The sequence below is a fragment of the Ascidiella aspersa genome, chromosome 2 (genome assembly GCF_963924565.1).
Source record: "Ascidiella aspersa chromosome 2, kaAscAspe10.2, whole genome shotgun sequence".
Lineage (NCBI taxonomy): Eukaryota > Metazoa > Chordata > Ascidiacea > Phlebobranchia > Ascidiidae > Ascidiella > Ascidiella aspersa.
The window spans coordinates 9,046,616-9,074,157 of NC_139448.1; the positions used below are offsets into that span (position 1 = coordinate 9,046,616).

Consider the following 27,542-nt stretch of genomic DNA (forward strand, 5'->3'; position numbering starts at 1 on the left):
TCACGCCCTGGTAGGTGTTAGTCTTGTATTTGCAGCACGTTAGTTTTCGTGTCTAGAGTTGGCAATATACGTATGCCGTATAGGTTTGATTTGATTCTATATCTCAATATGAAGGTTGGGTGAAGTCGAATGACGTGGGTGATGCCCATCTGTTTTTGGAGTGGTAGCTGATTCGTCCACCTATGATAAACCGCATTTGGTTAGTGCTGGTTTATATAATTGCTGCAGGTTGTTGTCAACCCAAGTTGCTTTCATGTAGTAAAAATTATTTGCGTTACGCACAACATGAAATCTATATATCTAAAGCTTATAAACAGGATAGATATTTTTTTGTTAAATCTTACCCAAATAGCGTCCTTTGGCAAACAAGATATGATATTTGTTTAAGGCCAAGTTGAAGTCCACCTTCTTTTTGGACGACACGGTTTTCGTGATACTCGCCGCCCTTGTAAACGTGCAAGTTTGCAATCCGTTGGCAGATGACCCGGATGCTGGCTCACTAGTAATACCAGCCTAAAATAGCGTTCAGTTAAAATATACTAACTTCTAAAAGTGTTTGCGGCATTTACGTTTCGCTTAGTTTTTGGCCTTTTTGTCATCTAACGCCAAGAATATCTCTACGTTTTTTGTCATCTAAGGCTAAAATACGTTATATTGAATGTAATAATGGTGTGGCATTTCCACACACGTTAACGAACGTTTGCTTTGCCAATATATTTTTTGTTAAGGTATTTAAAAATTGTTTGTTTAAAATCTCGCGTAGTTTGACAAGTCTGTGTCCCCATGGGTGAATTTAGGATTTTTTTATTACTGGAACCGAACGAAAGTTACGTCATAACGAAAATTCTAAAATAAGTAATCTTACAAACCAGAGGTTTCGCTCAATATAGTGAACAAATATGCAATTGACATCTTAGTTTAAATACATTCAAGAACATGGCGGAGTGGCCTGGTACAAATTTTTTTTTTACCGGAACTCTGTTGCGGACCGTTTAGGCATCCTTTCACCACTAGTTCAAACTCATTAAGGAGCTAGGAGAGAGTTTGTCGGAACATTTCAGGATCCAGGCGAATATTTGTGAGGTTCGCAACCACTACGGCTAAATAGTGGTTTAAATATTGGTTTCTTTTAATCCCAAACTCCCGCGCACTTTTCCAAAACACAAAAAAAAAATTTCGCCTTCGTAGAAAGAGCCTTTGCGAAACGCTTACAAGTTACAAGGTACACTTATATAAACCCCCCGCAAAAATCGGTCACAAATGTAAGTGCTTGAATCATACGAAGCTACACGTAAAACGAAACTTACCGGCAAATTAGCGGTAACTGAGGGCGGCCGTTTTGTAGTGATAGCCCCCGATTTGAGGTTGCCGTCAGCGCAGTAGTAAAGGTCAGCATCCTTCATCTCTGCCTTTGGGGCAAAGGCGATGGCCGCGTATCCTGGGCTCGATGGACCGATGATTGTGATTAGGAAGTTGTCGCTGGCTTTGTTCTGCAAACGAAATTCGGCGCTGTCAACATAGACAAATTTGGTCAGAGCGTCGGACGACAGACCCGTGTATTAGCTCAGTTTGCAGGTCCTACAACTCCTGCTGAGGGCTCTTTACGCGAAATAAGTCCAAATTTCAAAGAATTGCTCTAAAGCGTGAGCTATCTAAGGTTTTATAGTGTCCTAAACTCCAATAAATTACTGATGTTTTTACTGTCAGCAGTGTAAAACATAAATTATTTTAACATATGTTAAAAAAAACATTAAACGTTCTTTGTGATTACGCGAAAATTAAAAGACATGTCTGTATTTCAATTATACGTACTACAAAAACAACTCATCACTGCTTTTTTACTACACTTACATATAGGGCCGACATAAAAATGCAATCTCCATTTTCAGTTGGCGTGCACCCGGGTATGTTGGTCGCACAGAAAGTGGTAGAACCGCAACCAAAATGGATGGCACTTGGCGTGTTCCATCTATTTGTGGGGCTGTGCTGACGCAGGGTGTTATCTGAACGAAAACAGGAGACGTTTTCGTGACTGTATTACGTTTCGCGTAAAGTCGAGTCTTTTTTTGCGCTATCCAAACCTGTAAATGAACCAGTGCAGAATAACATGTGGAACGGAGTAGAAGCGAAGTCAAATATCTTCGCCTGTTTGGTGATGCTAACTGCCCTGGTAAAGGAACAGGTTACGGTTCCCATTTCCGTTCTTGCCAGTGCATTTGTTACCCCTGCCTGTTAAAATACGAGTCACTTTAAATGAATGTTTTCACCTTTAAAACAATCGTACAGTGTCGTATTGGCTTGGCTACTTACTGGTAAAGATGCATCTTGACTAGGTTGTTGGTGGCGAAACCCGATTAGACCTGAACCTAGCTTTCCGCCCGCGCAATAATAAACCTCCGAGTCCATCATCATTCCAGTCGGCGAGAAAGCAATAGAAACGTAGTGATCGGATGAAACCATTCCACCGCTGAATTCGATGTTATACGTTTGGTCGCCATTCTGCCATAAAAAGCAAATACGGTATAACAGTGAGCTTTGATGGGTGATGTTCTAGACTCTAGAGCAGCGGTTCTTAACCAGTGGGCCATGGCTCACTGGTGGGTCATAAGAACATTTGAGGTGGGCCACAGACCAATTTAAAAAGCTAGATTTAGTTTTATTTGTGTCATTATATTTAATTTTACAGGAATAATGGCTTGGGGAGGAATTCAAAAGGAATGTAACTTTATTGTTCAGCCGCAAGTATCTCACTAATGCACGGTTGAATAAATAATCTGTTTTGAAATATGTTCTGCTGTGTTCTGTTGTAAACCTATTTTACAGTTTTTTTTTTTTTCAAAACAATTTATTGGGCCACAGTTTTTTTTTGCAACGTAATGGGCCACGAAAGAAAAAAGGTTGAGAACCACTGCTCTAGAGCAACTGAATCACATGCAAAACAGCCTGGGAGATGTTCATATGGATGTAGTAAAGAAGTCGTGGATCAAAAATAAAGCCCACTACTTCAGGGCGTATAGACGTTTCAAATTCTCCTTTTTTTGTGGTTAATAAATTTACAAATTCGCGTGTGTTACACTCCCGTTAAAAAATCACTTTTTTAACGGCTCACCCCCATCACCCCTTTTTTAACGTTTCTATAAAATTGGATGAAGATCGACTTAGGCCAGGGGTTCTTGTGGGACCACGGTAGGCAAGAATTTCAAAAATAACGTCATAAAATTCGTCACTATACAAACAGACTTCATAAATCTGTTGATTTGGAAAAAATTATTATTATTGATTCTACACTAATATTTTAATTAAAGCTTCAAGGACCCTCTAAAACTAGTTCACGGACCCCCGAGGGGTTGATGTACCCCAGTTTAAGAGCCCCTGACTTAGGCCTACATATTTCCACGTGAACAGGATGCAGCCGGCGTCCCCTGGATTGCAATTTTTCTTGTTTTTGATACAATTTTTGTTAACACCGCAGCCTTGGCTTATTGGAGGCGGTGCGAATGAGTGCTGGGGAGAAGCCCACTTGTTAATTCCGTGGTAGATCATCCTTCCTGCAAATATTAACCTCTTTCAACATCTGCTAAGTGCCAATTTCTAGCTACACAAGCCATATAACTTACCTGCGTAGGCTCCTTTGCAAAACAAAAGATTAAACTTGGTATTGGCAATATTAAAGTTTACTATGCTGCCTTCTATTTCCTTCGCAACGTTAGCGGCCCTGGTGAATGAACAGATGGTTGCTCCATTTTGTATTCGAACCCTGGCGTTCGTGACCTCACTCTGTAAAGAAAGGTCGCTTTATTTCAAAAGACATTCAACTTGCCATAAACGAACCAAGTACTTTTACTCTATTGCAGTGTTAAAAGTAACCGGAACCGGAACGGCGTTCCGATCCAAAATGTTTAAATGTTTAAAATAATATTTTTTTGTTTACCCGGCCAGCCAGCAGACTCTTTAAATTTAATGGTGAAAATAACGACCGAAATAGACGTAAAAAGTGACATGCTTTTTTGTTCAAACGTTTCGGCAATCACTGGTGAAGGCATGAGCATTTGCCGAAACGTTTGAACAATAAAGCATGTCGCTTTGTATGTCTATTTGGGCCGTTATTTTCACCATTAAACTTATGAACAGATCCGTATATAGTTTTCTTGTGAAATTTCTCTTTGAAAACAACAAATTTCATTTTTTTAACTGCATACTTAGTCGAGCGATAACCTTAGGTTTCCTAAGTTTTCTTGTTTTAGTCGACCCGTTATGACGCCGTTTTGTAACTCACGTCTGGGAATTTTCATGCATTTCGGGAATTGTTGTACAATTCATGTTGAGTTACCTACCGGCATCGTAGAATCTGGAACAGGTGGAGAATGACGTTGTCCAATAACAGCTGTACCAAACTTGTCTCCAGAGCAGTAATAAATGTCAGCGTTCATCATTTTTGCTTCCGGGGCAAAACCAACCGAAACGTACTGACTAGGTGAAACCATGCCTCCGCTAATTTCGATGTCGTAGGTTAAGTCGCCATTCTGCAGAAACCAACAAAAGTATTTTTTTTAGATTTGCGTTTAACTGGGCGCACTATGCACGGATCTGTGATGTAGCTGGATAATGAATTGCAAAGCAAAAAGATCGAATAGATCGACACCATCTTAATTAAGACGTTTCGATACACACATATTTAGTTAATGTGCTTTTAAATGGTATTTTAACTTTGAAAAAACAATTTCGACCTTTTTAGCAACCCTAAAATGTGGTTATTGCAGTAAATTAGGACAGTTGTGCTTTGAAAAAACATATATTTTGTCAGAAATATAATAACAAAAACTTGCGTATTTGTAGGTGAAATAAATGCAGCCTTCGTCGTAAGGTTTGCAGTCTTTCACGTTTGCATGGCATGTTTTAGTTTGGCCACATCCGCTGGTAATCAAAGGTGGTCCAAACATAATTGCTTGTGGTGAAAGCCATCTAGTCATTCCGTGGTACTTTAACTTGTTGTCTGCACAAATCAGCAGCAAATTTAAGAAATAAACATTTAAATCAACTTTAAAATACAATCAACAGGCCATTAAAAAATTGGAAAAGACAGGATGAAAATATGGAAATATTTAAAGAAAATTATAAACCCCAGGACATTGAATAAAATTTTTTCTGTTTTTAAACGTTTGGGCAAAAACTCATGCCATCCTAATTTTACGTTCACAAAGGTTTTTTTCGTGAATCGCTTTTGCTTCTTTAAAATTATCGCCGACCCCAATAACCGTAAGAGCCATCGTGCTCTATAGTTTATGAAAGAGCACTGTTTTAAACCATTGATGGCTGTTTTACCAAAACGTTTCAAAGCACAGCAAAGATTTCAGCTTTATCGAGTGTCAAATCTATAATCTGATTTCGCGTGTTATTAGTTTACTACTCGCTTCTTAACCTTACTTTCGATTTGTCCGCGACAATACAAAACGTAATACGGGGTGGTGACGAGATTGTATGGCACCATTTCGTTGTCTATCTTCTTATCGATGCTTGCCGCTCTAGTGAAGGAACAGGTCGTGACCCCGTTGTGAACTCGGACGCGCACATTCGTGACACCTAACTGTAAAGCAAATGGGATTTCATTAAAGGAAGCCTCGTGTATTTTTTACAAGAAAAAAAAAAAAAAAAAAAAAAAGCGATTTCTGCAGTGAAACGCGCCACGTGTTTAAAGTCCTGCGATTTTCCCTTTAAACCTTTACTGTGGGGTTTATTAGAACCTTGTCCACTAAGGTGGATATATTCACCTTTTATTTATTTCCCAACTAAAAAAAACGCCTGACTTTAATATCCAGTTTACCTTAAAAAATAAATTTAAGTTATTTAAAGCACCAGTTCCCAAACTGGGAGCCGCGACTCTGCAGCAGTGAAGTCATTTTGTCTGCTAAACATGTTAAGTTGCAGAAAAATATATGTCCAAGCCAAGTCTTTAACAAAAAAGTCGCAGTCCAAGTCAGCAGTTATGCCCAAAGCAGGTATTTGCATTTACGAAAAAACAATTTTGGCTATATGCAAATGTAAAGTCAAGACAAACCTCGACTGATCAAGTGCAAGTCAAGTCAGTCAACTTGTTACCCACTTTATCCCTGCCTAAATTCGTAAAACTAAATATAAGGAATGAAGCCTCTTTTATGGGTTCATAATAAAAGTTTATAAAAACATTTCACATGTTTTATTTAAAAAATTCCATCCATTTTCCTAAATAACTTAAGTTCAAGTCAGATTAATTTTGGACTCTGAGTTGTTTGATGCGCAGGAATGTCACTTCCCAGAGCTTGATTTAGGCTGGAACGGTTAAGAACTGGTGCATTGTATGTTCACCTATACACAAATGGAGTCTCATCCCCCTAGGAGACAGAGCGCAGTGCATGGCAACAGACATTATATTACCTCATTATGGAGTCTCCAATAGCGATTAATGGTCTGACTTTTGAAACTACCCATCTTACTTTGAACTACCAAACAAACAAACTGGCTGGCCAACATGCCTTAAAATCTATTCAGGAATACTGGACACGAAAAAGTAACAACAACAACAACAGGTAACTGTTTTAATAACTTTATTCAGTGTGTTTCTCAACTTTATTTTTTATTGAACCTTTTGAAAAAAAAAACAAGACATCTTTCTCAAAACCAATCGCAACAGATTTAACCAAGTAAACTACTGCAGTCAGCGACCCAACCAAATCAAACGGCGACCCATTTATTAGTCGCCATACATTTGTTAGGAAACACTGACTTAAGTGGAATCGATTCCCATTGCCATAAAGACGCAAGTAAGATCAAGTCATTTAAAATCCGGGACTAAAGTGCGATGCAAGTGATCAGGTGTTTGATATTCATCCTACGTATAATTACATACAACCTCCAACCATTATTATCCAAAACTGATATAAACCTTTGTTAACTTATGGCGTATATTCTCTTATTTCGTCATAGAACAACAATCACCGTCTCGAACTCACGATGTCACCCGACCAAGATTTCAAGTCGGACGAACAAGAACTGCGCAAACTTCAAGGTCGAAAAAGTGACCTTGACCCACACGACACTTTTTACCTCTTTTTTTAGTCTACTGACCATGGCATTTATACTGTTTTTGAGTGATCCAGTGTTAGGTCTTTAAAACTTTGGCATGGCGGTCACTGGATACTTACGGGCAAAGAATCTTCTTCAATTGGAATCGACTGAAGAATTGACCCGATAACAGCTGTCTTCAACTGTCCTCCCGAGCAGTAGTAAACGTCGGCGTTCTGCATTTTACCTTCTGGAGCGAAAGCGATGGAGAAGTACTGATCGGCTGCAACCATTGAGCCGCTGAACTCGATGTCGAACGTATTCGAGTCGCCGTTCTGCGATAAGTTGTAGTAAAAAACACATCTTTGATTATCTGAGTTTTTTGTGAAAAAAACAAAACCTTGGCTTGAGCAAAACTAAAATAGGTTAAAATCAGTCGTTTTCTCTTTATTAAAACCGGCGTTAAAGCACAAAATCAGTTTACTGATGTGTTTTTTCGTCTCTGTATTTGGCAAAAATGCTGTGTGACGAAGAAAATGCTTTGTGATTAGCTGACATGGGAATGGGAGATAGTTTGCTAGGGAGGCCACCCTTAAAGCAAACCTCCTATTATACGTACATATCTCCAAGAAAGGATGATGCAGTTCGGATCTGTGGGATCGCAATTGAAAACGTTGTAGGCGCAGTCTTTGGTTTCACCACAACCAAAGTTGATCGGCGGCTGTGGAATAAATCTGATTGCCTCCGGTGAGCTCCATCGATTGCTCGCTGAATGCTGATTCAATCGGTCCGCTAAAAATCGTTTACGGTTACAAAATTTCTCGCTTGTTGTTGTTTTGCGACCTTAACACTGACCTGCAAATGAACCGGTGCAAAACAAAACGTGGTACATTGTGGTGAAGAGATCAAAGCTCACGTCATTTGAGTTAATTTCCTTGCTGATGCTAGCCGCCCGGGTAAATGAACAAATGGTTACTCCTTGACGCTCTCGAACCTTTACGTTGGTCACTCCCGTCTAAGAAAAAATTCACTTGAATGCCATTTTAAACAGGCGCTTGAACTCTTTCAAACTTTGTTTATATTGCTGTACTTACCGGCAATGATGAATCTTGTATTGGCGGAGTGTGTCGTGCCCCGATAACAGCGGTTCCCAGCCTTCCTTTTGCGCAATAATAAACCTCTGATTCCGCCATAGTTCCGCTCTCCGAAAAAGCAATGGAAAAGTAGTCACCTGCTGATACCATTCCACCGCTGAACTCGATGTCGAATGTGTTTGATTCCTCATTCTGACAAACAAATTAAAACCACGTTTTTTTGCTAGACTTGTTATGCAAAGCTTTGGTGATTTTTAACATGTTTTTCAAGCTCAGACGAAATAAATTTTATTAATGGCTTCGCGTGTATTAAACACGCATTGTTTTACATCAAAAAATGCAAGAAAAGTAAAGGCCGTGTTAAGGAGGTCGCATTACCGCCAGTAATCAATTTTAGTTATTTCAACAATCCTAATTTTCCATGCTTGTTTCTTACATATCTCCATGCTAGGAAAATGCAGCCTTTAGATCCCGGATCACAACCATTAATGTTGGTCAGACAGCCTTTAAATTCGCCACAACCAAAGTCAATGGGCGGCTGTGGAATAAAGTCGATTGGGACGAATGAAGTCCATCGATCAGCCACTGAATGCTGGTTTAACTGATTTCCTGAGAAAAATGCCAACAAGTTAAAATAAATTGCTGTTGCTATTGTTGTGGTATGCTTAATTTTCGTATTTTGGTTTGAAACCCAAATTTTCGGTGAAACGTTTTGCCGTCCGAACCAATCTACGTTGTTAGTGTTACATTGTAGTCAAATTGGTAGAATAAAAATGTAGATGTTTTTAGGTTCTAAAGTGAAAATTACTTTAGTGTAAAAAAAACTGTGATGCTCTCGACTGTTCATCAAACTAATTTATAAAAGAAAATCGTATCGGAAAGTAAAACGTTGTATTTGATCACTTACCAAGGCTTTACTGTAGGCCTAGAATTAAATTTGGTATTGGATAGACGTTTAAATCATCCTTTTTTTGGTCAAGTACCGATACTACAACAAAGCATCGGCTCCGATCCGATATTATCGTACATCCCTACTATTGTTGCTGTTGCAAAATAAGCCAAAAGCTGACCTGCGAATGAACCCTTGCAAAACAAAGCGAAATAAAAGTTGGTTGACAAATCAAAGTCGACGTCATTCCCATTGATTTCCTTGGTGATGCTAGCCGCTCTGGTGAATGAGCAAACCTTTGCTCCGTTATCCGTTCGGGCAATCACGTTTGTTACTCCCGCCTGTGCGAAAACTCGGTTGAATACAAGCTGGGTCACAACTTTATACAGTGTTGTAATGACTTAAGTCAATGACTTGACTTAAGTCACTGTTTTTAAATGACTTGACTCGATTTAAGTCATTTGGGAAAAATGACTGGACTTGACTTAAGTCTTTCGGACAAATGACTTGACTTGGCTTAAGTCTTTTAAACAAATAACTTGGGTTGAAATAAAGCATTTCTTTAAGTATTTTTTTTATAAAATTGAGCTATTTGTCCAAATTTTTGCACAAAAAACAAATTGATTGCTAATATGTTCCGTTTTCCTTGTTTTTTAGTTCAGTTAGTGTTCATAATCACACGAGTTTAAAAATTCTAATAGTTTAACGTTTTATTTTTAAGACAAGGACATGACTTGAAGAAGTTGACTTGCTCTAATTACGACTTGACTGGGACTTGACTTATTATTCATTCGAAAAGACTTGACTTGGACTTAAGATATTTTACAAATAACTTGACTGGGACTTAAGTCATTTTCAAATGACTTGTTTACAACACTGTAAAATCCACATAGAACAGTGTAACTTACAGGCCTCATTGTATCTGGCACAGGAGGACTGTGTCGTCCTCCGATAACAGCTGTTCCTAGATTACTTTTGGCGCAATAATAAATGTCCGAGTCCATCATGGTTCCGCTCGGCGAAAAACCGACGGAAACGTACTGATCGTCAGAAACCATTCCCCCGCTGAACTCGAAATCGACGGTGTTTGAGTTTTCGTTCTAACAAAACACAAAGCAAATCGGCGTTTGCATATATTTGTTATACAATTTATTAAAAAATCATAATTATCTTGCTGCAAGGCAATCAGTGTTACAATATACTTGTGCAAAGGTGGTGATGGAAGGTTTATTTCTAGAACACATTTTTTTGCCAGCCAGTTCCAAGATCTATTGTTTACCGTTTTGACCTTAACCTTTGTGCAGCATGGAAAGTTCAACGTTATTGAAACGTTGCAAGAAATTTAACTTCAAACACTGCAAATTGTTTTGATAGTTTCGTGAAAATCCATGATTACTCTCATCTCGGACCACACAGCTATTTGCTTATTGTTTGAAGGCCATATGCAAAAATCAAACAGTTCCTGTGCTGTTACTTTTTTATTGTATAATTCTGAAACTTTTAGATGTTGGTTGCACGTAAAACTTATGAGGCTTTTGTGAAACGTTAAGTTGCAACACGAATAGAAAAAAGGACGTTACCAAGTTAAATCATTTTCCCCTGGCCACCAATATTGACGGCCTGAGTTTTGCCCCACCCTGGTTTAAACTGCGACTGTCGCAGTGGTCCATACGTCGAGGCGAGCCGATTGAATATTTTTTTTTATTCCATGATTGTTCGGTTTTCGTGTTGTGCTAAAACCGCTTTACTGGTGACCCCGACATGAAAGTGAGGTCACCAGGTACTATATAATCCAGCGAATTAGAATAATCGAGCGAATTAGCTTTCGTTACCAACACGGTAGTCTAAGCGTGTCTCGCCAGAAAAGCATGGCGCGTCCGGTGCGTAAAAATTGGAATAGGCTACAAGGGCTATGTTGGGGCAAAATTTTAGTAGGCAACTTTGTTTAACAAAACTCCGCACAAAAGCAAGTTTTAAAATGATAGCCAAAAAAAGTTAACTTTGAACGTTCTAGCTTGATTTAATTTGTTTGTTTGGACATATAGTAAGTATATATTGCAAGGACAAGTATAATTTGCAAAAAATGATAAATAATATACAAGGGTGTTAAAACAGCGATATGATGCGTAACAGTCACGACTGCATTAAGTATCGAATCGGAACGCGATACTTTGTGCAAAAAAATGTCATCAGGTATCGGGGAAAAAATAGAGTATCGAACATCCTTAGGCCTGGCCATGCAAAAAACAACTAAACAAAGGCCCAAAACTTACATTTCGCCAAGAGAGGAGCACGCATTGAGGATCTAGCGGGTCACAGGCGGGCACAGAGCTTACACACTGCTTGCTGACACCGCAGCCTACCCGCAGTGGCATTGACTTGAAGTCGATCGGTCCTTGTGACGAACCCTTGTTTGCACCGTGGTATTGGGCGTTTTCTGCGATAACAAGTATAAAAAATGGTTTTGCGGCGGGAAAAAATACAACCCGTTTTGAGTTTGCTTGTTTAATTTTTGTACCGTTAAAAAACACGGTAGCTATCATCTGTTAAACGCCTGGGATTACACATTTGAGACTGCTTGCCTTATCTAAGGGTTGTTCTTGTGCTGGGAATATCCTTGCAATTGCCACACGCGTGTAATATCGTAAAAGTTTGTGTTTGACTTAATGCATCTTAAGTTTGCGTTTTACTTTTTCACCCATTCTTTCAGTAAACCAATCTGTTAAATCAGTTAACTTGTTCAACACCTTTCGCAATCCCGCTAAAAGCATTCCTAAAGCAACCGATCAGTCTATTTTTTAAACATTCAAAATCATGGCCGAATGTTTTACATAGAAATTTATTTTAGGTTTGCCACTTTACATTAGTTAACGTCAGTTCCATATCGAGGAAAATGAGACGACTTACTTTTAAATTCTCCAAACGCGTAAAGCAGGTAAAACTGTCTCTTGGTGAGGTCGAAGTCTTCTTGTCTCATCCCAGAAACCGTCCGTATAACGCTTGCTGGACGCGAGAACAAGCAACGGCCTACATTGTTGTCGGTGGTGGCCTCGAAATCAGTCTATGTCATTTGAAATTGGCGTGAAAATAAATAGAGATGCGCAAACACAAGTATTTCAATCGGGAATCGGGAGTTGTGAGGATCTACGGCAGAAACACTCGTATAGACCGCCGAACATCATTTCAAAAACTTTTAGTGGTCTGGATAGACCTCACATTTCTAATGGGAAGCACTACGTTGGTAATTAATGTCAGGTTGGAGTTAGACTCTGTGTTAAAACTAGTTTAGAAGGGTGTAATATAAGATTTCTAACATTTTCAATATTGTTTCTGTGGACTTTACCACATCGTGCATATTAGAAAAAACTTTAACGTGCGACTGAACCTGGGCATAATATTAAATTAAGAATATGCCTCTGTCTTGGCATTCTGTTGCTTATAGTTTTACCAGAATATATTTTGTGGCCTTAAGGCTTGTTTCCAAACGAAAAACGAAAAAAAAGCGCCATATATGCATCAAGTGAATCTACTAAATCAGTTTGCCTTGTCTTGTGTCTTTTGGCTTTTGCTAAATATAGGTGGTAAACTCATTATTATACGTAAAAACTTTGCATCAATCTTTCGGGTCAAAATTGATCTTTGTTTTGTGAGCGATGAAAGTACAGTACAGTTCTAACTTTACCGGAAGTTCGGCGTTGAGTCTCGGAGGTGTGCCACGCGTGGTCATGTTGGCTGTAAAGAGTTGGGTGCCGGTGCAGTAGTACACGTCACCGTTCGTCATCCGGCTGTTAAGTGAGAAGGCGATGGCTGCGTAGTTGACACCTTTGCCCCTCCCGCCCCTCATATCGAAATGGAACATGTCCTGGCTTTCATCCTGGTCGGTATAATGCACTGCGTCATGTTTTTTATTGCCTTAGAAGTGCGATTTTTTCCCATTCCTTTGCGACGTTATACTATAGCCGCAACTACAACCACCGTACAGTGAATTTCAGTTTGTCATGTTGATGATGTAAGCAGGGTTCTTTAGGAAAATTCGACACTCGCTTTTGAGCTGAAATGCATTTTGGCTGAAGTTTTACTTTTATTGCAGGTAGACCAAAGTTATGTATTTTAACCCCAAAGTTACGTGATTTTAATTCATTTTGTATGGGGTTCGCCATGCCTTACACGAGTATAAATCCAAAGGGTACGCCGCTAAAGAGTTTAAGAATTTCTGATCTAAACCGTTGTTTGTTAACCGTAGGGGGGAATATGGGCTATTTTGATCATGTTTGATAACCAGCAGCAATCTAAACTGTTTTTTTACTAAAATAGATATGCTATTTCGCTATAAACTGAGCCACGTCTTTGGACAAGTTTGTCCAGCCCCAGAACTGTCTCCAATCATAGTAAATATTTTTTTTTATGTATAGGCCTAACCACCCAAGTTTTCGATAGATTTCGCAAACTATCGCGGTTATTGCAGTTGTAATTGGTTTACATCGAAGAAAGAACGCCAATAGTGCTTTATCAGGTAGTATTAAACTGGTAAATACTGCGTTAATTGCGGCAGTTTTAACAGAAAGCAATTTTCATTTTCGGATTTACGAATGGCCAGAGCGGACAAAATTCAGGTAGACTTCGTAAATTATAGTGATTAATTTAGGTGTAATAAATTTGCATCGCGGTTCCAACTATATATCAGTCATTTTGTCATTAAACTGCTAAATAGGCTTCTCTATTTAGCCTGGATAAACCGGGTGTATATTCCATTTAGTTTAATATAAAGAAGAAATTCCGAGTATAGAGAGAATTTTTCGTACTTTAGATCTTTAAATAGTGATAAAAAATATTTATTCAAGTTTAAATCTATTTATCAAAATTGAATGTCATATAAAAGTATAAAATAGCAATCTTCATTTTTTTTACAAATTTTTCACGCATCGGCCCAAGATACCCAAGAACAAAAGTTTTCGCCGATATGGTGATGCGAACACTTTAGGTCAAGTTAAAGGAATAACGTTAATTTACGCCACCACACTCTGGCAATTGTCCCCGAAATAGTAATCACCAAGTTGTAAAGAAGGCCAATCGAAAACCGGGAACTCCCGGCCAATATCTTACGTAAATCCATGCCAGCACTGTACATGTGGGATCTGACGAACTGCACCCTGGTCTACTGAAGAAGCACTTCTTTGTAACGCCGCATCCCGTCTCAACTGGTTCCATACTGAAGAAGAAAAGTGAAAAGCAAAAGTAAATACAGTTAGAAGTCCTGTACTCAAAAGTTTTTTTTACTTTTGCCCTCCGCGAAAATGCTCAGAAGTATATTTTCCTTTTGAGGGAGTCTTCTCATACCGAAGGGCGACGTGCGCCTGGCAGCTAAGTGGACTTAGTCGTATAGCATTGAACAAAAGTTTCCCAACTTAATATAAATATTTTTTTTCGCGAATGTATTCCATCCTTCATGAATAACATATAACAACAAGGGTATAACAAATATGTGTATCTTTCGATATGTGCGAAATATATAGATCCACCCGTGATTACTATAATAAAACGTTTAAAAGTCATACCTTTTTGTATAAAAAGTGGAAATTTATTACGGACCGCCGAAAACTTGCTGAGTTTGATTTGGCCCGCGGAAAAGATTGTCAAACCCTGTTCTAAGCTGTTAAAAGGCGGCTTGGTTGTGCCGATTGTATAGGTTGCGAGTGAAACCAGTGCAAAACACCGAAAAGACAGAAACATATGCCAGACAAAACTTACTTGACATCGTAAAAGCTGTGGACGGACTTGGTAGCCCAACGATTACGGAGATGGTAGGACGGTTTGTCTGTAAAATAAAGTTACCCGTGGTCATTTAATTGTTGATTTAAAGTAATAGAAAGGCTTTTTGAACTTACGACGCTACAAAGTTGCGCCCGATACTTAGGTCGTATTATAAAACACTTTAGCAATATTTAATTTTTTAGGTCCAAATATCTTCGGTTCCATGAAATGGCCTAGTGTCAGTCATTCCTGCGGCAAACCAAGTCTAAGTAAAGTTAAAGCAAAATAAAGTTGGATCAGCAAACGGCTAAAATCATTCGAACATGAGAAATATTCGCAAAACTAGCCCCCAAAACTTAAAAAACAGCAAGCAAGCTATATTTCATTCCAGAACACTGTCTTAAGTGCGTTTGATTTGTAAATTGTGTTTACCTATAAACCAAGGGATGCGTGCGCGTAACAGGACTCGGGAGTCGCCGGAATTGCCCGACCTCGTGATGTTGAGCGAGTTATATTACACTGCTATGAGGGGATTGCTGTATAGTGTACATCCACCCTATTTTCGGGTTGAATTCGAGGCTGTGGAGATGGAGCGGGACTCGAGAGAGTTTTCTGGGCCAACGTCGGACTCGACATTTCGTTCACGCCTGCTGGATTCGGGCTCTAGTGGTTATAAACCGATATAATATTCCTACGTCCAAAAAAATGCGATGTCATAGGTCAGGGATGACGAACCACTGTTTCGGATTTTTAACAGATTTTTAATGACCCACTTGTCTCTCTAGAAATACCGAAATGTTATCAATTATTTTCAGGAAAGGATAAATGTAAAAAAACAATTCTTCGTTTTGTTGCACTATACTGTTTAAATCAGGGCTGTTCAATCTGTGGGTCGTGCAACATTGTTTTAGGGGTGACGATAAAATTGCTGCAGCAATTATTATCTATATTTAGGTTGTTAATATTCATGGAATCCGAAATCAAAAATCGTCCTGAAACCTTGAATTACCAACCTAGACAATAACACTTAAAATGACCTTTGTATATGGCCGTATTTGTCTAATTCTATAGAGGAATCAGGTGGCACTGTATAAAGACAAATTGTATTTAGATTCTCGACAAGCTTTCGCACAACCGTGCTTCATTATGATATACTTTGACCTGATGAAGCACTTAAAATGACACAGCAGCTAAGTTTCGCATGAAATTAGCATATGATTAAATATATGACCCACTTGTGTATTTTGTAAAGATTACGGGCGTATTTGTGACTTGCGCGATGAAAAGGTTCGCCATCCCTGTTACAGGTCCTGTTTCCCGGCGCAAGGAATGCAGGCGCAATTAACACTCACTTTTCGCTTGATTAAATCTTCCGAAGCAGAATAGAAGGTAGAAGCCAGCACGATCGAGCGAAAAGGCCTGTGTCCATCCGGGGCCAACGAAGGTGTTTAATTTCCTCGTAACGGATATCGGCCGCTCGAAAGTACACCTAATCCTATTGTCCTTGTTGCTCCCACTCAGCATGACCAATCCCTGTTACAAAGTTAAGCAACGCTAGTAAGGCTACCTTAAATGATTTTTTTTTCTTTTTTACAGCAAAGATCATATTACAACATAATTCTGGGTTGTCACAAGTCTTTTAATCTTTAAAGTTCTTTGAATTAATTTACGTAAAAATCTTAAAAAACAAACCTTTGAATAGAGTCTCTGAATTTATTTTATTTCTAAATGTGTTCTTAATTGTGTTGGCAATGGCATTAGTACTCTTTTGTTTTTGAAACGTAAAAAAAAAAAAAAAAAACGTTACTCGATTCAATTTTAGGTCTTAATTTTTTTTACTTTGAATATATTTTGAATGTATTTTTTTAAACTGTGTGACAATCCTGCACTTACTAAAACACATATATTCAAAGTATGTGATTATTTATTTTTACAGTAGATCACTGAAAATCTGTGGTTGGATACTTGTGAAGAAGGAAAAGCTAGGAACAAGTGTCGTTAAAATTAGATCATTTCGTTTTTTTTTAAATAGATTAGAATTAGTATTAGATCATTTTTATAGGTTTAAGGCTGTAAAGGGTATCGAAACAAGTCGTTTCGACCAGGGCTGGGGAGCCGGAGCCGGAGCTTGAGCCCGGAGCCCGGAGCTAAGCATTTTCTCTGGAGCCAGAGCCGGAGCCGGAGCCATTGTTATTATTTTTGTGGAGCCGGAGCCGGAGCCATTTTTATTATTTTTGTGGAGCTGGAGCCGGAGCCGGAGCCATTTTTATTATTTTTGTGGAGCTGGAGCCATTTTTCAATTTGTGGTGCTAAAGCTAAGAAATTATATTTTGTTCCATCTCCAACGTTAGTTAGCCAAAGGCAATTTTTAAAACTTGCCATTGAATAAGTGACTGGTGGCACCGGAGCTGGAGCCGGAGTCATTGGGTGTGTGTTTGATGGCTCCGGAGCTGGAGCCGGAGCCAAAGGATTGAGTTTTACGACTCCGGAGCCGGAGCCATTTAATAATTGCCTGATGGCTCCGGAGCTGGAGCCGGAGCTAATGCTATTTTACGGTGGCTCCCCAGCCCTGGTTTCGAACAAAAGTTTTAATTTAAATTCTTTGATTTCGACTGAGAGACTAAAACTGCCATTGAAAAAAGTAGCATTTTTGGTAAATCCGAATTAGATTAGAACTAGAAATAGATCACACAAGCAATTCGCAAATTAGATTAGAATTAGATGCATTTTTCTCTAATTCATTGTATTGGAAAACTAGAATTATCTATGTGTGCAAGTGTTAATGGGACCAGGTTCTCTTACCTCGAGGTGCGTGTCGATTGTCGGTGTCATAAATTGTTGGTTTATGGCGCCGCTCACGACCCGATTTCCGTTGTAGCAAAAGTACACGTCTGCGTTGCGCATATGGGGCTGGGAAGTAAAAGCTACCGACACGTAGCTGTGCGCCGCTGTGGCTGGTCCGCTCAGATCGAACACGTACTTTTGAGAGGTCGGGTTCTGTGGTAGAGAATGCCGGTGTTAGCGGGTCTGCGCTCGCTTAAGGAAGGGATACACTGACGGACCTTATGGCAGTGTTTGTAATGCATTTCGTAAAATAACTTATGTCCATTTGTAAAATAAATTAAATCCACGTCAAGTAATAGTTAGCCTACAGCAAGTCAATTCGAAGTTATCCTTGTAATAAAAACTATTAAAATTCGTCAAACTCTTCCAAATATTAGCAATATTAGAACTAAAAAGTAACTAAACACTCAACATATAGCAAGAAAAATGTTTGATGTACAATATGAGGTTAGCAATTTTACAAAAAACTATCAATAAAAAACAATTGATTTCAACTCAAGTCGTTAGTTCAAAAGGCTTAAGTAAAGTCAGAGTAAAGAGGTCACCAAACTTTTTTTAAGTGCCGGATAACTGTAAAGCAACTGTTTGCCTAGGCATATCAAAATGATTCTATAGAAGTGTGCCAACGGAAAAATTTAACTTATTCGTATTGCACAAAGGCAATCATGGAAAGCTAGACTGCACACTAACCACAAAACTACATATCTAAAAGAAAACAATATGGTATATATACAATACATGTTGCTTTGCCATGTAGTTATGAGAAGCAGACAAATTTATTGCACTAAAATTTACGGCGAATCGTTTGATTTTTTCGTATGCAGCAAGCCTGCAAAAGTTTTAGGACCATGGATGAAATATTGGGACTAACTTTTTACCTTGAATATAATTACACGAAGGAAACGTGAAGTATTGTATAATCAAACATAAACATGAATGACTTTATGGAGTTGTCGTTTAGTTAAATTGTCGGATGTAGGACATATTTGCCGAACAAAATGACTTACGAAGCTCCAAGTAAGGGAGACGCACTTCTTCGAGTTTGCCCCGCATTCGCCGTTGTCTATCGTCTGCTGTGACAGTTGACTAGAAACAGTTAGTAATCTTAGTTAGCTACAGTTATGTAAATTTGGCATTTGTGCATGCGATTTTGTTGATTGGCAATATGTGCGTTTCTCTACAACGATTTACCATCACACTAATATCTTAGTAAAACATGTTTTGTTGTTGCGTAAAGGCACTTTTTCGCATGAACTTTTGTTTGGTATTGTCTCTGGAACCCTGACCGAATTCGTACGTGGCATTCACCAATTTTGTGTTTTATTAAACTTGCAATCTTTGCTTTAGTGATGGATTTGACACTAGGCAACCTTTCACGGAAGCTGAAATGTGCTAGCTTGAGGTTTTCTAGTGACCACGTTACATAACTTTCGGCAGCCGCTTCGGGCGTCGGGAATTTAGCCACGTCGAGACAAAAAACCACGCTTCCAAATAAGGAACATTCTGCACACTTTCACTGTGAGCAGATCTGCATTTTCATTAGGCAACAGGCCCTTGGGCGTCTATAGAAATTGACATCTAAACATGCGTGTACATATCTTATATAATATACACACACATCGTGGTGAAAGTAGAAGAATATATTAAAATAATTCTTGGCGGAACGCATGGAAATTTGCAGAGATGACGTCACAAACTACGTCATAATGGGACGTCTAAATCAAGTCATCTTATATGACAACCAATGTTATCGTGCGATTGAAGGTAAAACTTTTCGATTAAAATCGTAGTTGAAATAAATTCGAACTTTAAATAAATTTAAGGAGATGTAAATTCCTACTTTAAATTATTTAAGGTTTCGGGTTGGCCTGGTTGAAAAAATGACATATAGGCTACTTTTTACCGGAACGGCGTATTTGAAAAAAATATTTTACCGTTCCTATACGTTCCAAAAGCAATTATTTTTACTGGAAAGCTGATCCGGATTACTTTCACCATTGACACACATGGAAATGTTCTTTTCGTGAAATAAAAGGGTAATTTGGCCAGGAATAAAAAAGGAGAGTTTATCAGTTCATAAAAGAGAGCACACAAACTCTGACTTAATTGACTCTGACTTAAATCTTAATTGAGTTGATCGTGTAGCGGCGCTCTATTTACCGACGCACTCAGTAATACTCCACCGAACCGGACATACTGCCTTTTTCCTTTCGTTCTTTTCCTCTGCATTGCATTGTGTAATCGTCTGCCCTTTTTTCGCTGAACACAAACTCGAAGCAATACAGAAAGCGTCTCGCTTCAATCGACGTATTTACAGTTGAAAATAAAGTTTTCCCTCTTGTTCAAATCAGGAATTTTCAAGCTGTGTGCCGCGTTTTAGTGAATCGAAATATGTTATTAATCAAGCTTAAATTCGCGTTCAATTAAACCAATTAGTGTGATCTTTTGGAAAACAGGAATACCCCTAAAAAGCTGTTCATCGTTCGTTCATCTTAAATTGTTCGTGTTAAACAAAATGAATAACGTTGGAAATTATGTTTTTTATTATTGTTTAAGTATATTAATATGATGCTAGCTAGAATATGCCACTTAATTTTATTTTTATAAACATTACACTTAATAACGTACCTCAACTTAGCTATATCTATATTACGCTAAAAAAGAATGTTGGGCCTACTACTAAAAGTAAGTTTATGTTGTGTTTTGCAAATAGGAACATGATTGTTTAGGTACGTATTAAGTGTTATATTTAGAAAAAAAAGGTTAGGTGTTATATTTATTAAGCTATAAAAACAACTTTCTTACGGTTCAGGTGCATCTTCGGTAACCAAATTGAAGGCCTTTAACGCCAAATATCTGTCATCGTAATGGTATAGAAGAATCTCGCCTAAAAACAAAATATATTGTTAGGCTATATTTATAACAATGCGGCGACTTCTCTGTAATCCAGGGGTCGGCAACCCCTCAACACTTTGCTGCCTCTGTAAATGAAATTAAACGTTTTATGTGCGAAAAATATCCAAGGCCTGCCTAATTCACAGTTGTTCTAACATTTTAATAACACAATTCTTAGTTATCATTTTGTGCGGCCCGCAGAGATCTTTTTAAGTTTGGTTTTGGCCCGCGACTGGGAAAAGGTTGCCGACCCCTGCTGTAATCTAATGAATTATGATTAGAGCCATTTGATAAAACACCGATTCAAAAAAGAGAAAATTATTATTATTGTAGAATCAGGGGATCAGAAGGACGATTCACATTATATAAATAAACACCTCGATTTTCATTTTTGGTAAACTGCAATGTTTGTCACACATTTTAACGTGCTGTTGTTTGAACTGAGATGTCAAATATAGATAATAGCTCTTGATTTCGCGTTAACAATTTTGCTTACATAGTTTTTTCACAATCTTGCTTACACAGATTAATAGTTTTTGTAACAAAAAAAAAAAAAAAAAAAAAAAGGTGAAGAGCATGTGCAACGCAAACTTACTCCAAAATCGTTTTTATTTTGCATGAAGAAGTCAGGGTCACTTACCTATAGTTAGACACTCTATTAAAGTCTGCCACCAGCCAATTAAAATATAAAAAAAAACATGCTTTTAACAGCTGTACCATCTACATTTCCTCTGGCCACGAGCACCCAATAGGAGTTGGTCTCGAGATCAAACATCTCCTCTTGGTCCATCGAAATATTCTTTTCGATGCTCGCTATTCGATCAAAGGTGCAAGAGACAAAGCCGTCGACATTGGTGTGCTGGACGTTATCCACTCCAGCCTAAACGTGATTATCAAAGGGAATGTAATAAGTCCCGTTTGAATAGCAATTAAGAGGTGAGACCGTATCACTTGATGAAGACAGTTTACCGGTACTTTGCCAATAAAAGCTTATATGATGAAATCGAACCATACATTGTACAAAAGATGATTACAAAAGTCTGTAGGGTTTATCATCAAAAGAAAATACGGTAACAGCATTCAAATCGTTAAACTGTTCATGTGACATTTAAATGCCTAATATTTCCATGTTTTCAATAATTCCTTAACCTGCGAATTTTAAAACGAGGCTATTTAAATTCCACCAATTTATTCTTAGTAGTTAATAGCACCGAACCAGCGCTCTTCAACTTTTCTGTCACAGTTTGTCATTTTGATCCGATATATATTTGGGTGTACAGTGTGTCCGGTTGAAGATTACTGCACTAAATAACGTAATATTTCGCTTCAACAAGGGATTTTGTAACTGTAGGTGAGCAATTTGAATGTTTGCTTTAAGCTGTTATTTTGGACTGTTTTAATCTAAAAAGACACTAACCACTTTTCAATCGTTAAACGTTTATAGTTAATATTTGAACGCCTAATATTCACTAAAATCTTAAATAAAATGTTGACAACCATTTGTATTACCTTTTAAAACAAGGCAATACATTTGGGTATACAGTTTGTCCGGTTAAAAATCACTAACCTTAGCTGCTCAACAACCACCGGCGTATACAACACAGGCAAGCACATCGCACGAACACAGCAACAAAGTACTTACAGGCAGGCTAGCCTGCATGGTCGGCGGGTTGTGCAGTTCCTTTAGCGACCCCGAGCTAAGACCAGTTGCAGTGCAGACGTACAGGTCGGAATCGGCCATCTCCGGTCGTAGACCGAACGCTACTCCAACGTAACCACCCTTTCCACTCACTTCCATCGTGAACTTGCGATCGACCGCGTCCTGTAAAAAGTAAGTGCTGATTAAAACGACAGTCTTGTAGACAAGTCATTTTGAAATGACTTAGGCCCCAGTCGAGTCATTTGTAAATTAACTTGAGTCCAAGTCAAGTCCCAGTCAAATCATAATTAGAGCAAGTCAACTTCAAGTCAAGTCCTTGTTATAGAAATAAAATGTTAAACTATTAGATTTTTTTAAATCGTATGATTACGAGCAATACCTGAACTAAAAAATAAGAAAAACGCAAATATAGCAAGTGAATTGTTTTATGTGCAAAAATTTGGATAAATAGCTTAATATAATAAAAATTATTTAAAGAAAAAAACTTCATTTTCACCCAATTTATTTGTCGAAAAGACTTAAGTCAAGTCATTTGTCCTAAAGACATAAGTCAAGTCAAGTCATTTTGCCCAAATGACTTAGGTCAAGACAAGTCATTTGAAAACAGTGACTTAAGTGCACTAAAGTCAAGTCATTAACTGAAGTCATTACAACACTATGAAACGTCGTTGTCGGAACGAAACTTTTTGGTAAGAAAAAGCCGAACGGGTGGCCGAGGCGTGTATTTTATTCGCATATTTTTAAGTAGTTTACTCCGTGTTCTATTCCGGTAACCGGTATTTTGGTCAAACAGTGTCTTTTCGACCCGATAACGAATACTGTGATCAGATAAGCAAAATTTATAAAATAGAAAACGGAAATTTTTTTAGGCCATAAGGCAAAAAGACCTTTTCAGGTTAGGGTTTCTGGATCAAAAAGCTTGTTGCTGGATATTTCTACTCAAGTAGAAAACTCTGCTTCTGATCGCAAAACATAGCTGAAAAGTAGGCTACATATTAATTTGGTTTCGGATCGGTACCAATACTACTCTTTGTAGGCCTATCCTTAACTTTAAATAGAAGTCTCTAAACACATCATCGCCATTTTGTTACCTATACAAGTTTTTGCTTCTTTTTAATGGGTTATACGATGGTTTCTCCTTGAAGGGGTGTACCTTTGTCTTTTAAACAGTGACCTCAACAATGCAAAAAAATATATCTTTTAAATTTTTAGGAAAGGATTTGTAACAACCTATGTGATTGGGTATGCATAATTTTTCGCTAATTTCAACATACTGAAAGCTTTGTGTGTTAAAGACGCGCGAGTATTGCCTTACGATTTTTACTAACATGTTCTAACTAGCCCGACGCATTAAAAGTATGATAAAACAAATTTCCATCGTTTTCATTGTCTAAATACGTATTAGGCTATAGCAAATTTCCAACTGCTAAGTTTCGATAGGTCAATAAGCCTGTCTATCAAGGATTTGTATGCAAGACAAAACAGGTTAAACTGCATGTGTAGCCTAAGTTGAGGAGCGACCGAGGACGGATGTGCGAATTTCACCGCAAGCCAGACTTTTCTTGGGAAATCATTAAAAGATCTACAGATTTCGGTGTGTACCCTGGGGGCTTCTGGTGTATACTGCGATATGCGAATCGTTTGAGTTAATTGATTGTTCAAGGGCAAATGTGTATCAATGCTACAGTAAAATATGAAAATTATTGCTTTCTGCCCCGTGCGCTATTAAACATCAATTCCTTCTTTACTGGTTTCTGTCCGGGTGACTAAGTCAAATGGCTTTAAATTGAAAAAGATACAAAGCTATTGGATATTCTAGACTGGGCAATCGAGTGCTACAAGAACTAAAAGTGATCTTATTTAGTTTTGCACTCAAATTAAACCAGCAAAAAAGAAGAAAAACTTAAAGAATTAGTTAGGATAAGACAAAGGCATTCGGTTTAAACCATTTCGGATTTTGTTATAGCAAAATTTGTTTGGATAAAGTTTGTGAATGAAATGTTATAAAAAGTCACAATAAATGGATGCGTTTTAATGCGCATGAAATAAACATTTCATATCTTACAAGTATAGTTTAACGATTAATCCATTTGCACAACTGTAAAATTAAACGGTGAAACGTTAACCAATATTTCAAGGTGCTCGATTTAATGCTACAAAAAGGTTTGACAAATAAGTTTAATGAATATATATTACCACCACAAGAAAACAGTTTTTGTGTATGTTTTGTAGTTAAAATCGTGTTGTCAACTTCCGTCATAAAGAAGAAAAATTAGTTGTGCATTAACAAGTCGTCTACTTTAAAGGAAATAAATCACCTGAGAGCTGTTTGGAGCGTTTTGGCTACAACTTATGTCATCATCGGGGTAAGAATGCAACGAAGTTATTGTGGAAAAATTTAACAAACCAATGAGTAACCTGAAGGATAAGAAGTGCATCCTCAAATCCCGGTCGTTTCGCCAACAACCCATGTTTACAAATAAAACTTCTAACCTTTTTGGCCCAAAATCGTTTTGTTTTATGCCGAATTAAAACTACACAAACCAATCGTATGATTTCATCCCGAATTGCGTCAATCAATTCGCAAAATGGTCCGGCACGTGTTTTGCTGTCGTTTTCGCAAGACGATATTTTGAAGAAGGAAAAAGCCCCCTCGAAGTGTCTCTTCCGCGAAAATCGAACCGGTGATGACACGCCATTTCGTAAGCCAGCAGACAACAACAAGATTTCGACCTCAGATTAACGTTCAGTCCGAACGCCTGGCGCTTAGTCATTGCCGAATGAGCCCCCGGGGCCTTGGCTGCCCTTCACTCTTGCCATCTTTAAATTACAATGAAGAGCCATTTGTGACCGACACTGGATTATGCCCTGTTGCACATGTCGCGTTCAATGGTAAACATCATTCGGCGCTAATGTCAGCTTGAAACGGACTGTACCTTTTCGTAATTTATTGTCCACTTTGAAATACTTTAATGTCACATTATCCTTTGCATTCTGCAAAACATTCGCAAAGGGAATGACAAACTCATTGTAACACAAAATACGACGAGATTTCTCACAACAAGGATATGATGTTTAAGGGGTGGGCTTGTTTGGTAGGTATTTTTTCCGTTTGGAAGAATTCCTGATTACTTTTAAGGTTTAAAATTCCTTTCGCACCTTTCAAAACTGGGGCAACGTGGATTTGAACACTTTCGATTTACGCTCGGTGTACATGAAAACTCAAGTTTGTTCGTTCAGATAGGCTTGTTACAATAGAGCAACGACGTGTAAGGAGGTAGCCCTGTTTAAACAAATGTTTTGTTTTCAGAATGTTTACTAACATGTTTTACCTATAGCCGGATAAGTGTGCCAAAAAATTTCATCATTTCCAATGTCTGAATACGGATTTTTTTTATAGCCACCTTTATTGGTTCAATAGTACAAATTAAAGTATTTTGAATGTGATCGAATTTAAACTTGTTTGAATGTTGGAGAATGCATTACTACTAAATATCCATGACACAAATTAGTTGTAACATTGCATAACTTTGCCTTGCGCTGGGATTTAGCATTAAAATAAGGACAGTTCAATTGTGTATGGCGATGCAATTAATTACGCCCGCCTGCCAGTTTTTTAAAAGGAAAACGGATTAGACTCTTTGTGGTCCAATGCCGGCGACGTAACATTTCCAAAAAAACTTTAATAAACTACAAATCAATACAGCCTAATGGAATTTGATTTGCAAGTGGTTTTCACAATTAATCAGTTCAATATTTTTTCTTGTAAACGTTTTATTTCATTTTAAAACAAAACAAGATAAATGTTTTATAAGAGTTTGATGTAGAATAACAAACAGATGTACAATACCTACAGGTTAAAATGAAGTCAGCCAACTTAACCATTTATTTCTCATTTTTTCTACAATTTTTTTTCCTTTTGTTCGTATCACTTTAAAGAAGAAAATAGCAAGAAATTAATGACACTATATAGTCCAACCTCGTAAGGTCTCCAAATACAATCACAATGCGGAATGGTATTACTTACTTTTCTAAAAGGTTGCTTCACGATTCATGTGCTATTTACGGTCTTATACCATGAAAGCTTTGCCCTCAGTTGGCCTATTGGAACTCTCTATTCTGTCTATGGCGTCAAATCCGCGTTTTAATGTGTTTTTTCTAGGTTTATGTCGTCGTGAAATTGTTGTGCTTAATGTCGATGGCCCTGGCAAAATAAGGCTTTGCGCGCGCATGACTAACCGTTCGGCAAGTTATAGAACTAGAACGATATACTTTAACAATTAAAAGCATGAAATCTTGCGGATGTCAAACTAAAATATTTTATCAGTAAATTGTTTGCAATTTTGGATACCTTATCAAAACCTAAAAAATAAACAAATAACAAACTAAATGACATAATAATACGTAAAATCTCGTTAGGTGTTGGAAAATTAGGCATTGTAATTTTTTGAACTTAGTGTTTATAAATCGAACACCGGTTGGTCAAGGATAAATGAACTGGTCTAACTAGAAATGTAACAAAAGAATACGTATTGTTTATAACAGACCAAACAAACCGCTGTCTCGTGAAAGAAATCTATTAAAAGTTCGCCTTTACCTGGCAAGCCAATTATATCAGTAGCGAAAATGTTATAGGAAGGTACAATAAAATCTACGCTTGAAAAATACGTTTTCTATCGTGCAAGTTATTTATTCGACCTAATAAATAAACCTGAAGGGTGAAAAATGTTTTCTGACATTACGTTTACAGGCGTTTCGGCAAAAACTCATGCCATCAATAGGGTAAGAATTAAATGAAGTTTTGCCATAAGTTGTTGCCGAACCTTCTTAAAACAGAAAATATGTCAATTTAATGTAACATTATGAAATCTTTCACAGTTTGTTCAATTTTCGATCTACACATATTATGATAGGTGGATGTTCAATTTCTCCACCACACCTTACAACTGACTCTGAACTACACCCAGAGTCAACGCGAAGTGTTACATTTCATCCAGGTTACCCAAACAGAAGTTTCTGTCATCGCTACCATGGCGGACGCCTTTGCAAATGTCTAGTTTCTCACCCAAATGCCTCAACGCCAAATACATAGAGATCCAGCGGAATCAAATAAGCCGGTGCACTTACCCAAGATGAAGAGAAGAAGATGCAGTTCTCCTGGTCGGGAGAGCATCCGTACGGGAACGTGAGGCACTTCTTGGTGGTCTTGCATCCGTCGGTGCTTGGGAGAGCCATGGCTCCTTCCAGGCAAAACGCGGCTGCCAAGACGGCAATTGCAGCCGTAAGTTTCAGCTTCATGTTAAGCTTTTGTGTCTTTGTCTTATCTATATGCGATTGGTAAAGTCTGGACGTCCTTTGCAGATAAGGTGCC

General features: G+C 38.0%; 1 protein-coding gene across 1 annotated transcript; it reads right to left on the reverse strand.

The window, feature by feature from the left end:
• LOC146163460 (uncharacterized) lies at positions 1-27,542 on the reverse strand. Its single transcript, XM_083380510.1, has 30 exons — positions 27,299-27,542; positions 22,154-22,333; positions 21,229-21,391; positions 20,422-20,503; positions 18,624-18,702; positions 17,575-17,769; positions 16,125-16,305; positions 14,770-14,836; positions 14,125-14,230; positions 12,704-12,895; positions 11,929-12,082; positions 11,295-11,458; positions 9,930-10,121; positions 9,203-9,362; positions 8,569-8,741; positions 8,133-8,324; positions 7,894-8,053; positions 7,658-7,830; positions 7,179-7,373; positions 5,425-5,584; positions 4,827-4,993; positions 4,335-4,523; positions 3,618-3,777; positions 3,388-3,548; positions 2,311-2,499; positions 2,082-2,229; positions 1,852-2,003; positions 1,308-1,490; positions 345-513; positions 1-180 (listed from the first exon to the last, which is right to left on the reverse strand). Exons 1-30 carry the CDS (start codon positions 27,467-27,469, stop codon positions 104-106), a joined length of 4,734 nt encoding a protein of 1,577 aa, XP_083236636.1. The 5' UTR covers positions 27,470-27,542; the 3' UTR covers positions 1-103.